The following is a 13,958-nucleotide window of genomic DNA, read 5'->3' as shown; positions in this document are numbered from 1 at the left end:
GTATTTTCTGCGGGAAAAATATAAGAAGCATGTCTATGTCCGTTTCTATGGAAAAGTATAAAAAAAGGAGAATTTATTTGCCTGGAATAAAGACGAACTCGTGTCATTATTATTATTATTATTATTATTATTATTCTTATCATTATTATTATTATACACACACAAAATCTCTCCTATTCATACGTTGTCTTCTCCCGCTTGACACAGTCCGGTGTATTATTATTATTATTATTATTATTATTATTATTATTATTTGTTATTATTATTAATTATTATTAATTATTATTAATTATTATTATTATTATTATTATTATACACACACAAAATCTCTCCTATTCATACGATGTCTTTTCCCGCTTGACACAGTCCGGTGTATTATTATTATTAACAATAATATTTATTATTATTATTATTATTATTATTATTATTATTATTATTATTAATTATTATTAATTATTATTATTATTATTATTATTGTTATTATACACACACAAAATCTCTCCTATTCATACAATGTCTTGACACAGTCTGGTGTATTATTATTATTATTATTATTATTATTATTATTATTATTATCATTATTATCATTATTATTATTATACACACACAAAATCTCTCCTATTCATACGATGTCTTTTCCCGCTTGACACAGTCCGGTGTATTATTATTATTATTATTATTATTATTATTAATTATTTATTATTATTATTATTATTATTATTATTATTATCATTAATTATTATACAAACACAAAATCTATCCTATTCATACACCTTGACACAGTATTATTATTATTATTATTATTATTATTATTATTTATTAATTATTATTAATTATTATTATACACACACAAAATCTATTCATACGATGTCTTTTCCCGCTTGACACAGTCCGGTGTACTTTTATTATTATTATTTATTATTATTATTATTATTATTATTATTATTATTATTATTATTATTATTATTCTATGATATTCCCTCAAATATCAAAGCCCCCGTTTTCGATCATCCGAAAGGAAAAGGAGTAGCAACAATTTGCTCATTCAATTCCAGGATTGATTCCTATTCAATTTAATAATTCAGTGTTAATTAATATATATAATTCTATTTTATATTTAATTTAATATGATATATATATTCAATTTAATAATTCAGTATTAGTATATATAATTATATTTTATCTTTAATTTAATATATATATAAAACATATCTATATCTATCTATCTATCTATCTATCTATCTATCTATCTATCTATCTATCTATCTATCTAATATTGAATATATATTTCTCTATTTATATATATATGTACATATTATTTTTAATATATTAATAAATATAGACTTAGCTTTTCCCAAATTTATTATCTTCTTAAATAATATATATATTAAATATTAATTTATCTTTCTCTTTCCCCAAATTTATTATATTATTAAATATTCATTATTATTATTATTATTATTATTATTATTATTATTATTATTGGAATTCTAGCCCTGCCTGGGGTCTCAGGGCCTGAAAACTACATTTCCCAAGGTGCACCTGGCGCTGGGCATGCCCATTCCTCAGCTAATCCCGTACGCAAAGCCTCATGGGGAATGTAGTTCCTGAAGGACGCCTTCCAAGCGATTGGGGAAGGAGGCGCGGCGATTGGCTGAGGCGCCCGTCAAACGAACCTTATCCCGCCTCCGACCCACGATTGTGCATGCCACTTAGAAGCGACGCGCCCATTGGTTGAGCCGACCTGCGCCGGCCTATCAAAGAGCGTAAGCCCGCCCCCTGCGCGGCATCCGACCCGCCATTGGCCCCGCCAGAGAAAAGCGACGCGCCCATTGGCTGAGCCTACCTGCATTGCCTACGAAGGAATCTAAACCCGCCCCCTGCGCGGCATCCGACCCGCGATTGGCCCCGCCCGCGAGACGCGACGCGCCCATTGGCTGAGCCTACCTGTCATTGACGTAACCCCCGCCCCAGGGGTGGGGCTTCAGGAAAAGCCGAGCCGCCATTGGCCCCGCGCCTGTGAAGGCGGCTTCTGATTGGCTGGGCCCTTCGCGCTCCTCATTTCTCCTCAGAAGGCGCAGCAATGGCGGACAGAGAGCTGAAGCGGGTTCCCGACGAGGCCGACGGCGTCTTCACGTACGTCCTCATCCGCGTCATGACGCCGGGGAAGGACGTCGTGCGCGGCTACGCCTGGGCCGAATATCCCGGTGAGGGGATAGGAGTCGAACGCCGGTTGCGGCTTCTGATTGGGCGAGGCGTAGTCACGTGGGAAGCGGAGGCGGGTTCCGATTGGGCGAGGCGGAGGCTTGAGGAAAGCGAAGGCGGGGATGGAACTTCGCTCGTGACTTCTGATTGGGTGAGGCTTAGGAACGTGGATAGTAGAGGCGGGGAAAGAACGCCGTAGCGGGTTCCGATTGGGCAAGTGGATAGCGAAGGCGGGGATAGAATGACGGTGACGGGTTCCGATTGGGCGGGGCGGAGGCTTGTGGAAAGCGAAGGCGGAGATGGAACTTCGTTCGCGACTTCTGATTGGGTGAGGCTTAGGAACGTGGATAGTAGAGGCGGGGAAAGAACGCCGTAGCGGGTTCCGATTGGGCAAGTCCATAGTGAAGGCGGGGATAGAGCGACGGTTGCGGGTTCCGATTGGGCGCGGTGGGGAGAAGGGGCGGAGTGGGCCGTCAGCCTCGCGGCCTCATTCGTCGGCAAGGGCGGCGTCAAAACTCACCCGGAAGTGTTTTGAATTTCTTGGGACTGGAAGACGCCACGTGTTTTGCTATGTCTATAGTAATCAGATGTTTGAGTAATGTATATTATTATTATTATTATTATTATTATGATTATTAGATATTGATAATAATAGGAGACAATAAATAAAAGATTGCTAAATAGTATTTGCATATCGTATGTATTTTATTATTATTATTATTATTATTAAGTAGGCCCGAGGTATATATAAATTATGATTAAATGGGGCAAATATAAATTATGATGCAGCATTCCGGTCCAAAAAGATTGTATAAGAAGCGAAGTTACAATCAATATGTTAAAACGAAGAAAAGTCATTATATATATATATATATATATATATATATATATATATATATATATATAATGTAAAAATACAAAGTAATCCAATGGAGAATTTGAATTTATGAAGAGTCCTGTGTGAATCTAAAGCTTGCGCATCATAGCATAAAATAAAAATACAAAGTAATCCAATGGAGAATTTGAACTTATGAAGAATCCTGTGTGACTCAAAAGCTTGCGCACAATACCATAAAATAAAAATACAAAGTAATAAAATTGAGAATTTGAACTTATGAAGAATCCTGTGTGTCTCTAAAGCTTGCGCACAATACCATAAAATAAAAATACAAAGTAATCCAATGGAGAATTTGATTTTATGAAGAATCCTGTGTGACTCTAAAGCTTGCGCACAATATCATAAAATAAAAATACAAAGTAATCCAATGGAGAATTTGATTTTATGAAGAATCCTGTGTGACTCTAAAGCTTGCGCATCATAGCATAAAATGAAAATACTAAATAATCAAATTGATAATCCCAATTGATGAAGAGCTTGGATTGACCCGATCCAAGAAGAAGAGTCCTGTGGAACCCCAAAGTCTGCGGCTGTTACTGTATTTCCATGTTTGGTTGGAAGGGCACGGTAGAAATAAATTATTATTATTATTATTATTATTATTATTGTTGGAAGGGCACGGTATAAATAAATTATTATTATTAAATTGTTGTTAGTTGGGGTACAAATACATTTTTTGTTGTTGTTTAAATACATTTATTTTTGCTGTTGTCATATAAAGATCCTTATTATTAGGGCATAAATTTTATTCTTTTTATTATTGTATAAATTATATTTATGACATTTATTATAATTTAAATATCATTATTACTATTAGGGTATAAATATCAGTATAATTATCATTATTTAAATATCATTATTCCTAGTTGGGTATAAAGATTATCATTATTTATCATTATTACCATTAGGGTATTTATTATTATTATTATTATTATTATTATTATTATTATTATTATTATTATTATTATTACATTATTATTATTAGGGTATGAATATTATTATTGTTATTAGGGTACAAATAATAGATGTTGAAGACGCCTCACCGCTGACCTTCCTTGCTGCTCTCCTTGCGCCTCATCCTTTGGATTCTGGGAGTTGTAGTTTGAGGCTTCCAAGGTGCCCTATTGTCCCCCAAAGAATTCTGGGAGTTGTAGTTTGAGGCTTCCAAGGTGCCCTCTTATCCCCCAAAGGATTCTGGGAGTTGTAGTTTGAGGCTTCCAGGTTGCCCTCTAGTCCCCCAAAGGATTCTGGGAGATGTACTTTCAGGTTTCTAAGGCGCTTTGCCCCCAAAGAATTCTGGGAGTTGTAGTTTGAAGCTTCTAAGGCGCTCTAGTCCCCCAAAGAATTCTGGGAGATGTAGTTTCAGGTTTCTAAGGCGCTTTGCCCCCAAAGAATTCTGGGAGTTGTAGTTTGAAGCTTCTAAGGCGCTCTAGTCCCCTTTCAACACAGCATCCCTGCAAAGGATTCTGGGAGTTGTAGTTTGAGGCTTCTAAGGCGCTCTAGTCCCCCAAAGAATTCTGGGAGATGTAGTTTGAAGGTTCTAAGGCGCTTGGCCCCCAAAGAATTCTGGGAGATGTAGTTTGAAGCTTCTAAGGCACCCTCTAGTCCCCCAAAGGATTCTGGGAGATGTAGTCTGAAGCTTTTAAGGCGCTCTATTCCCCCTTCAACATAGTATCCCTGCAAAGGATTCTGGGAGTTGTAGTATGAGGCTTCGAAGTTGCCCTCTAGTCCCCCAAAGCATTCTGGGAGATGTAGTTTGAGGCTTCTAAGGCACCCTCTAGGCCCCCAAAGCATTCTGGGAGATGTAGTTTGAGGCTTCTAAGGCGCTCTATTCCCCCTTCAACATAGCATCCCTGCAAAGGATTCTGGGAGTTGTAGTTTGAGGCTTCCAAGTTGCCCTCTAGTCCCCCAAAGGATTCTGGGAGTTGTAGTTTGTGGCTTCTAATGTCCCTCTAGTCCACCAAAGCATTCTGGGAGATGTAGTTTGTGGCTTCTAATACCTCTCTAGTCCCCCCAAAGGATTCTGGGAGTTGTAGTTTGAAGCTTCTAAGGCGCCCTCTAGCCCCCCAAAGGATTCTGGGAAATGTAGTTTGAGGCTTCTAAGACACCCTCTAGCCCCCAAAGCATTCTGGGAGATGTAGTTTGTGGCTTCTACTCTGTAGCCCCCCAAAGCATTCTGGGAGATGTAGTTTGAAGCTTCTAAGGCGCTCTATTCCCATTTCAACAAAGGATTCTGCAAAGGATTCTGGGAGTTGTAGTTTGAAGCTTCTAAGGCACCCTCTAGTCCCCCAAAGGATTCTGGGAGATGTAGTCTGAAGCTTTTAAGGCGCTCTATTCCCCCTTCAACATAGCATCCCTGCAAAGGATTCTGGGAGTTGTAGTATGAGGCTTCTAATGTCTCTCTAGTCCCCCAAAGAATTCTGGGAGATGTCATTTGAGGCTTCTAATGTCTCTCTACCGCCCCAAAGAATTCTGGGAGATGTAGTTTGTGGCTTCTAATGTCTCTCTAGCGCCCCAAAGGATTCTGGGAGTTGTAGTTTGAGGCTTCTAATGTCTCTCTAGCCCCCCAAAGGATTCTGGGAGATGTAGTTTGAAGCTTCTAAGGCACCCCCTAGTCCCCCAAAGAATTCTGGGAGATGTAGTCTGAAGCTTTTAAGGCGCTCTATTCCCCCTTCAACATAGCATCCCTGCAAAGGATTCTGGGAGTTGTAGTTTGAGGCTTCCAAGTTGCCCTCTAGCCCCCCAAAGAATTCTGGGAGATGTAGTTTGAGGCTTCTAATGTCTCTCTAGCCCCCCAAAGAATTCTGGGAGATGTAGTTTGAGGCTTCTAAGGCACCCTCTAGGCCCCCAAAGCATTCTGGGAGATGTAGTTTGAGGCTTCTAAGGCGCTCTATTCCCCCTTCAACATAGCATCCCTGCAAAGGATTCTGGGAGTTGTAGTTTGAGGCTTCCAAGTTGCCCTCTAGTCCCCCAAAGGATTCTGGGAGTTGTAGTTTGTGGCTTCTAATGTCCCTCTAGTCCACCAAAGCATTCTGGGAGATGTAGTTTGTGGCTTCTAATACCTCTCTAGTCCCCCCAAAGGATTCTGGGAGTTGTAGTTTGAAGCTTCTAAGGCGCCCTCTAGCCCCCCAAAGGATTCTGGGAAATGTAGTTTGAGGCTTCTAAGACACCCTCTAGCCCCCAAAGCATTCTGGGAGATGTAGTTTGTGGCTTCTACTCTGTAGCCCCCCAAAGCATTCTGGGAGATGTAGTTTGAAGCTTCTAAGGCGCTCTATTCCCATTTCAACAAAGGATTCTGCAAAGGATTCTGGGAGTTGTAGTTTGAAGCTTCTAAGGCACCCTCTAGTCCCCCAAAGGATTCTGGGAGATGTAGTCTGAAGCTTTTAAGGCGCTCTATTCCCCCTTCAACATAGCATCCCTGCAAAGGATTCTGGGAGTTGTAGTATGAGGCTTCTAATGTCTCTCTAGTCCCCCAAAGAATTCTGGGAGATGTCATTTGAGGCTTCTAATGTCTCTCTACCGCCCCAAAGAATTCTGGGAGATGTAGTTTGTGGCTTCTAATGTCTCTCTAGCGCCCCAAAGGATTCTGGGAGTTGTAGTTTGAGGCTTCTAATGTCTCTCTAGCCCCCCAAAGGATTCTGGGAGATGTAGTTTGAAGCTTCTAAGGCACCCCCTAGTCCCCCAAAGAATTCTGGGAGATGTAGTCTGAAGCTTTTAAGGCGCTCTATTCCCCCTTCAACATAGCATCCCTGCAAAGGATTCTGGGAGTTGTAGTTTGAGGCTTCCAAGTTGCCCTCTAGGCCCCCAAAGAATTCTGGGAGATGTAGTCTGAAGCTTCTAAGGCGCTCTATTCCCCCTTCAACATAGCATCCCTGCAAAGGATTCTGGGAGTTGTAGTTTGAGGCTTCCAAGTTGCCCTCTAGTCCCCCAAAGGATTCTGGGAGTTGTAGTTTGAAGCTTCTAAGGCGCCCTCTAGCCCCCAAAGCATTCTGGGAGATGTAGTTTGAAGCTTCTAAGGCGCTCTATTCCCATTTCAACACAGCATCCCTGCAAAGGATTCTGGGAGTTGTAGTTTGAGGCTTCCAAGTTGCCCTCTAGTCCCCCAAAGAATTCTGGGAGATGTAGTTTGAGGTTTCTAAGGCGCTTTGCCCCCCAAGAATTCCGGGAGTTGTAGTTTGAGGCTTCCGTCCCCCAAAGCATTCTGGGAGATGTAGTTTGTGGCTTCTAATGTCGCTCTAGCCCCCCAAAGAATTCTGGGAGATGTAGTTTGTGGCTTCTATTCCCCTTTCAAGACAGCACCTCTGCAAAGGATTCTGGGAGTTGTAGTTTGAGGCTTCTAATGTCTCTCTAGCCCCCCAAAGAATTCTGGGAGATGTAGTTTGAGGCTTCTAAGGCACCCAAAGGATTCTGGGAAATGTAGTTTGAAGCTTCCAAGGCGCCCTCTAGCTCCCAAAGGATTCTGGGAATTGTAGTTTGAGGCTTCTAAGATGCTCGATTCCCCTTTCAAGAAAGCAAAGGATTCTGGGAAATGTAGTTTGAGGCTTCTAAGGCACCCAAAGGATTCTGGGAGTTGTAGTTTGATGCTTCCAAGGTCCCCTCTAGTCCCCCCAAAGGATTCTGGGAGATGTAGTTTAAGTCTTCTAATGTCTCTCTAGCCCCCCAAAGGATTCCGGGAGTCGCCGCACGCCAGACAAGACCCGGGTTCGAGACGCGCCAAGCGTTTCAATTCGCTTTATTCGATCTGCGGAAAGAGGAGGCGGGCCGCCGGCTGGCAGGCGGCTCCTCCCGCCCGTCCGGAGGCGGGGCGGGACGTCGGGGGGACCCCCGGGCGCTCAGCGGCGCCCGGCGCCCCCCGCCTTTCGAGGCTTTGTCCTCACTGCGCCTTGGGGCCCTTTTCGAGGGGTTTCCCGATGTCCCGCCCGCGGAGTTTGAGGCCTGGGGAGAGAGGAGAGGGGGGTCAGCCGCGCCACCTCGAACCCGGAACCCCGCAACCCCACCTCGAACCCGCAACCCCGCTTACCGATGGCTCTCTCGATCTTGCCCAGCACCTGGTTGTTGGGGATGGCCTTGCCCGACTCGTAGTCGGCGATCACCTGCGGCTTCTCGTTGATTTTCTGAAAGAGAGAGAGAGAGGGGCGGCTTGGCTCCGGGTTCCGAGTGCGAGTTCCAGAGCCAAAGCACATTCCTTTTTCTTTCTTTTTTAAAATTGGTTTTCCATATGATTTTCCATTTTTCCATATGTTCTTTTTATTGATTTCTATGGTTTTCTTCCCATTTTTAATTGATTTCTCCCCCTTTTATTGTTTTCTTCCCATTTTTAATTGATTTCTCCCCCCTTTTATCGTTTTCTTCCCATTTTTAATTAATTTCTCCCCCTTTTATCGATTTTTTCCCATTTTTATTGATTTATTTTATTTTTATTTTATTTATTTTATGGATTCCCCATTTTTTATTGATTTTTCCCCCATTTTTATTGATTTCCCCCATTTTTTAATTAATTTTCTTTTCTTTTTTTGAAGCAAACGTACGTCAATCTCAACCATCGTTAAACCAAACTTAGTAACATTGTGAAGTGAATGCGAGTTCCGGGGCCAAAAGCGCATTCCTTTTTTTATTTTAATAATAATAGTAATAGTAATAATAATAATAATAATAATAATAATAATAATAATAATAATAATATATTATTTATACCCCGAAACTCACATTCACTTAACAATGTTACTATGTTAATAAGAATTATTTTAATAATAATAATAATAATAATAAATAAAAAAACCGGGGCCAAAAGCACATTCCTTTTTTTTATTTTAATAATATTAATAATAATAATTGATTTTCCATATATTTTCTTCTTTTTATTGATTTTTATTGTATTTTCCCCAATTTTAATTGATTTCTCCCCCCTTTTATCGATTTGTTTCCATTTTTATTGATTTCCCCCCCATTTTTTAATTGATTTTCCTTTTTTTTTTCCAAGCAAACAAACATCAATCTCAACCATCTTTAAACCAAACTTAGTAACATTGTTAAGTGAATGCGAGTTCCGGGGCCAAAAGCACGTTCCTTTTTTCATTTTTATAGTAATAATAATAATAATAATAATAGATTTTCCATATGTTTTCTTCTTTTTATTGATATTTATTGTTTTTTCCCATTTTTAATTGATTTCTCCCCCCTTTTATTGATTTGTTTCCATTTTTATTGATTTCCCCCCCCATTTTTTAATTATTATTATTATTATTTTTTGAAGCAAACAAACGTCAATCTCAACCTTCGTTAAACCAAACTTAGTAACATTGTTAAGTGAATGTGAGTTCCAGGGCCAAAAGCGCATTCCTTTTTTCATTTTTATAATAATAATTGATTTTTATTGTTTTTTCCCCATTTTTAATTGATTTCTCCCCCCTTTTATTGATTTTTTCCCATTTTTATTGATTCCCCCCCCCCATTTTTTTATTGATTTCCCCTTTTTTTTTTCCAAAACGTCAATCTCAACCATCTTTAAACCAAACTTAGTAACACTGTTAAGTGACTTCCCTGGGGGCGTCTTGGCTCCGGGTTTCGAATGCGAGTTCCGGGGACCAAAAGCGCATTCCTTTTTTCATTTTAATAATAATAATAATAATAATAATAATAATAATAATAATTTATTATTTATATCATTTATTATTATTTATGTGTCTTCCTCGTATCCCCCTGGTTGAATTTCAGTTTTCCCTTTTAATGGTTTCCCCAAACGTATCTCCTTTTATTAATAATAATAATAATAAAGATATTATTATTATTATTATTATTATTATTATTATTATTATTTTAACGCTTTTCCCAACCCAATATTCTTATATTGCTTTCGGAAAACCAATATTCTTACAAAATGAACTTGATCGCTTCACGTCTTTCTAATGATTTTTAACAGGAACCCTCGACAACAGCTAATCATTTGAAAGTATTTTAATTAATTAATTATAATCGAATTATTTTTAATAGGAACCCTCGACAACAGCTAATAACTTTTAATTATTTTAATTACAACAGAATTAATTATTTGAATCCTTACCGTCGCCAGGTCCTTCTGGGTCAGCCCCTTGCCCTGGCGCCCCTGCTGGATAACTTTGCCCACTTCCAGCGGAACCCGGTCGTGATGCAGCTCCTCCGTCTCCCGGTCCAGCTTGGCCGTGTTCTTCGTGATGGAGTGCTGCTTGTTCTGGCCCGCCGCCCCTGCGCGGGGGGAGAAAGCGAGGCGTCAACGGCGGCGACATCACTTCCTGTCCGGACAGGAAGTCGCAACAGGCTGCCTAGGTCTCTCTCTCCCTCTCTTCCCCGGTAAAATAAAATAAAATAAAATAGGACTAGATGCTTCAAGGAGGAGGAAGGAGGAGACAGGAAGAAGAAGGATGCTTCCAGGAGGGGGAGGAAGGAGGAGGAGACAGGAAGTAGAAGGATGCTTCCAGGAGGGGGAGGAAGGAGGCAGGAGGAGACAGGAAGTAGAAGGATGCTTCAAGGAGGAGTGGTACCCAAGGAGGAGGAGTAGGAGGAAGGAGGAAGGAGGAGGCAGGAAGTAGAAGGATGCTTCAAGGAGGAGGAAGGATGCAGGAGGAGACAGGAAGAAGAAGGATGCTTCAAAGAGGAGGAGTGGTACCCAAGGAGGAGGAGGAAGGATGTAGGTGGAGACAGGAAGTAGAAGGATGCTTCAAGGAGGAGGAGGAAGGAGGCAGGAGGCGGCAGGAAGTAGAAGGATGCTTCAAGGAGGAGGAGGAAGAATGCAGGAGGAGGCAGGAAGTAGAAGGTTGTTTGAAGGAGGAGGAGGAAGGAGGCAGTAGGAGACAGGAAGTAGAAGGATGCTTGAAGGAGGAGGAGTGGTACCCAAGGAGGAGGAGGAGGAGGAGGAAGGAGGCAGGAGGAGACAGGAAGTAGAAGAATGCTTCAAGGAGGAGGAGTGGTACCCAAGGAGGAGGAAGAGGAAGGAGGCAGGAGGAGGCAGGAAGAAGAAGGATGCTTCAAGGAGGAGGAGGAAGGAGGCAGGAGGAGACAGGAAGTAGAAGGATGCTTCAAGGAGGAGGAGTGGTACCCAAGGAGGAGGAGGAGGAAGGAGGCAGGAGGAGGCAGGAAGTAGAAGGATGCTTCAAGGAGGAGGAGGAAGGAGGCAGGAGGAGACAGGAAGTAGAAGGATGCTTCAAGGAGGAGGAAGAAGGAGGCAGGAGGAGACAGGAAGAAGAAGGATGCTTCAAAGAGGAGGAGTGGTACCCAAGGAGGAGGAGGAAGGATTTAGGAGGAGACAGGAAGTAGAAGGATGCTTCCAGGAGGAGGAGGAAGGATGCAGGAGGAGACAGGAAGTAGAAGGATGCTTGAAGGAGGAGGAACAAGGATGCAGGATGAGACAGGAAGTAGAAGGATGCTTGAAGGAGGAGGAGTGCTACCCAAGGAGGAGGAGGAAGGATTTCCAGGCACAGGAAAATCTCTTTTTACCTCTTCCCCTGAGACCTGCACATCTATATCAGTAAATAAATTCCAATAATAATAATAAGAATAATAATAAAGAATAAATTCCACTGGAGGAAACCTCCAAGCGACTCAAATACCGTTAGAAATTGCAAATACCGTGAAAAATGGGGGAAACTTACATTTCTTCGAGGTCTCCACGTCGTCGCCTCGCCTCTGAGCTGCAACGACAGCCTGGGGCAGAAAAGAGGGGAGAAATTTAAAAAATATATATTAATTTTTCTTCTTTTTAATTCGCAAATTCTGTATTTAATAAAGATTTTCTGGGTTTGCACGGTCTCTCTTTTTCCTGCGTTGTAAAGTCTTCTCCGCAGATCTGACTCCTTTGTTATGAGACCAGCGCAAAGCCGAGTTAATTCTTATTCTTGGGGTTTTATAGAGAGATGTACAGATTTTTATTCATATTTGTTATTTGATTTATTAAATAAATACTATTTCTATTATATATATTAAATATTATTTCTATTATATTATATTCATAATATAATATAAAATTAATAATATAATATAAAATTAATAATAATATAATATAATCAGAATCAAACAAGGATCTTGTCTAATATAATCAGAATTAAACCAGGGTCTTGTCTAACATAATAAAATGACATTTGGGGGGGGATAGAATGATATATATATCTATCATTCTATCCCCCCCCAAATTCAATATATGAATATATGAAAAAAAAGGAAAGCAGAAAGAAATCAGGAAGAAGAAAAAACGTTCAACATTTCCGGATTATTCTAATACGGTCTGGAAACAACTTGAAATGTTAGCGTAAACATTTATTATTGTTATGGCAAATACCCTAGGAATCTTAATATGTATCAAATAAGAGGAAACCAATAATACGTATCAATTTTTTTAGAGGAAACCAATAATATGTATCAATTTTTTAAAGGAAAATAATAAGTTGTATCAATTTTTTTAGAGGAAACCAAGAATACGTAGACAAATTTTTAGAGGGAACAAATAAAAATTAAGGAATTTGTTGGATATGCAGAAGCAGAGCGGAAAGCCTGAATTGTTGTAAAATGAAAAGTAAATATATAAACGTATATATATATAATGGGACTGATTTATTCTCAATTCAATTTCAATGGAATGGAACTTATTTTTAATGCAATTTAAACGGAATGGAACTTATTTTTAATGCAATTTCAATGGAATGGAACTGATTTTTAATGCAATTTAAACGGAATGGAACTTATTTTTAATGCAATTTCAATGGAATGGAACTGATTTTTAATGCAATTTCAATTGAATAGAACTTATTTTTAATGCAATTTCAATGGAATGGAACTTATTTTTAATTTTTAATTCCATTTAAATTCAATGGAATGGAACTTATTTTTAACCCCATTTAAATTGAATGGAACTGATTTATTCTCAATTCAGTTTACATTGAATGGAACTTATTTTTAATGCAATTTAAACGGAATGGAACTTATTTTTAACCCCATTTAAATTGAATGGAACTGATTTATTCTTGATTCAATTTAAATTGAATGGAATCTATTTTTAATCCCATTTAAATTGAATGGAATTTACTTATTTTTAACCCATTTTAAATGGAATGGAACTTATTTATTTTGAACCCATTGAATGGAACTCACTTATTTTTAATCGAATTTAAATGGAATGGAATTCACTAATTTGAAATTAATTTATTTTTAATTCCATTTAATGGAACTTATTTTTAACCCAATTTAAACTGAATGGAATTCCTTCATTTTTCATCCCATTTAATGGAATTTACTTCTTTTTAATCCAATTTAAATTGAAAGGAATTCCTTCATTTTTCATCCCATTTAATGGAATTTACTTCTTTTTAATCCAATTTAAATTGAAAGGAATTCCTTCATTTTTCATCCCATTTAATGGAATTTACTTCTTTTTAATCCACTTTAAATAGAAATAATTCCTTTATTTTTAATCCCATTTAAATTGAAAGGAATTCCTTCATTTTTCATCCCATTTAATGGAATTTACTTATTTTTAATCCATTTTAAATTGAAAGCAATTCCTTTATTTTTAATCCCATTTAAATTGAATTTATTTCTTATTAAACTGAAGGGAACTCCCTTATTTTGAACCCCATTTAAATTAAATGCAATTATTTCTCCTTAAATTGTTCCTTTTTCATCTAATTCGAAGGGCACTTAAAATTTAAATCCCTGAATTTAATCAAATTTAAACCCAAATTTTCCATTATTTGAACTGAGGGAAAATTCTCTCTGAGGAGAATCGCGGGCGCCATTTTGAAGGGGCGTGGCCTGCCGCGCCGCCATTTTGGCGGGCCGGCGCCTCGGCCAATGGGAGACGCCGGGGGGCGTGGCCTCGGAGGAGAATCCC

The 13,958-nt window shown here is 39.2% G+C and overlaps 1 protein-coding gene across 1 annotated transcript in view; it reads right to left on the bottom strand.

Annotated features, from left to right (window-relative positions):
• Window positions 1-7,818: 7,818 nt before the first annotated feature.
• LOC309361635 (endothelial differentiation-related factor 1) overlaps window positions 7,819-13,958 on the bottom strand; it is a 6,466-nt gene continuing 326 nt past the window's right edge. The window contains exons 2-5 of the mRNA XM_081896695.1: window positions 11,728-11,779; window positions 10,164-10,324; window positions 8,124-8,217; window positions 7,819-8,038 (exon numbers count right to left, since the gene is read on the bottom strand). Coding sequence (XP_081752821.1) covers window positions 7,977-8,038; window positions 8,124-8,217; window positions 10,164-10,324; window positions 11,728-11,779 — 369 coding nt within the window. The 3' untranslated portion in view covers window positions 7,819-7,976. The remainder of the gene's footprint in view (window positions 8,039-8,123; window positions 8,218-10,163; window positions 10,325-11,727; window positions 11,780-13,958) is intronic.

Source organism: Podarcis melisellensis (assembly GCF_964234715.1).
Source record: "Podarcis melisellensis genome assembly, chromosome: Z".
Taxonomy (NCBI): domain Eukaryota; kingdom Metazoa; phylum Chordata; class Lepidosauria; order Squamata; family Lacertidae; genus Podarcis; species Podarcis melisellensis.
The sequence above is the reverse complement of the archived record's forward strand: the minus strand, read 5'-3'. Positions and strand labels throughout refer to the sequence as shown.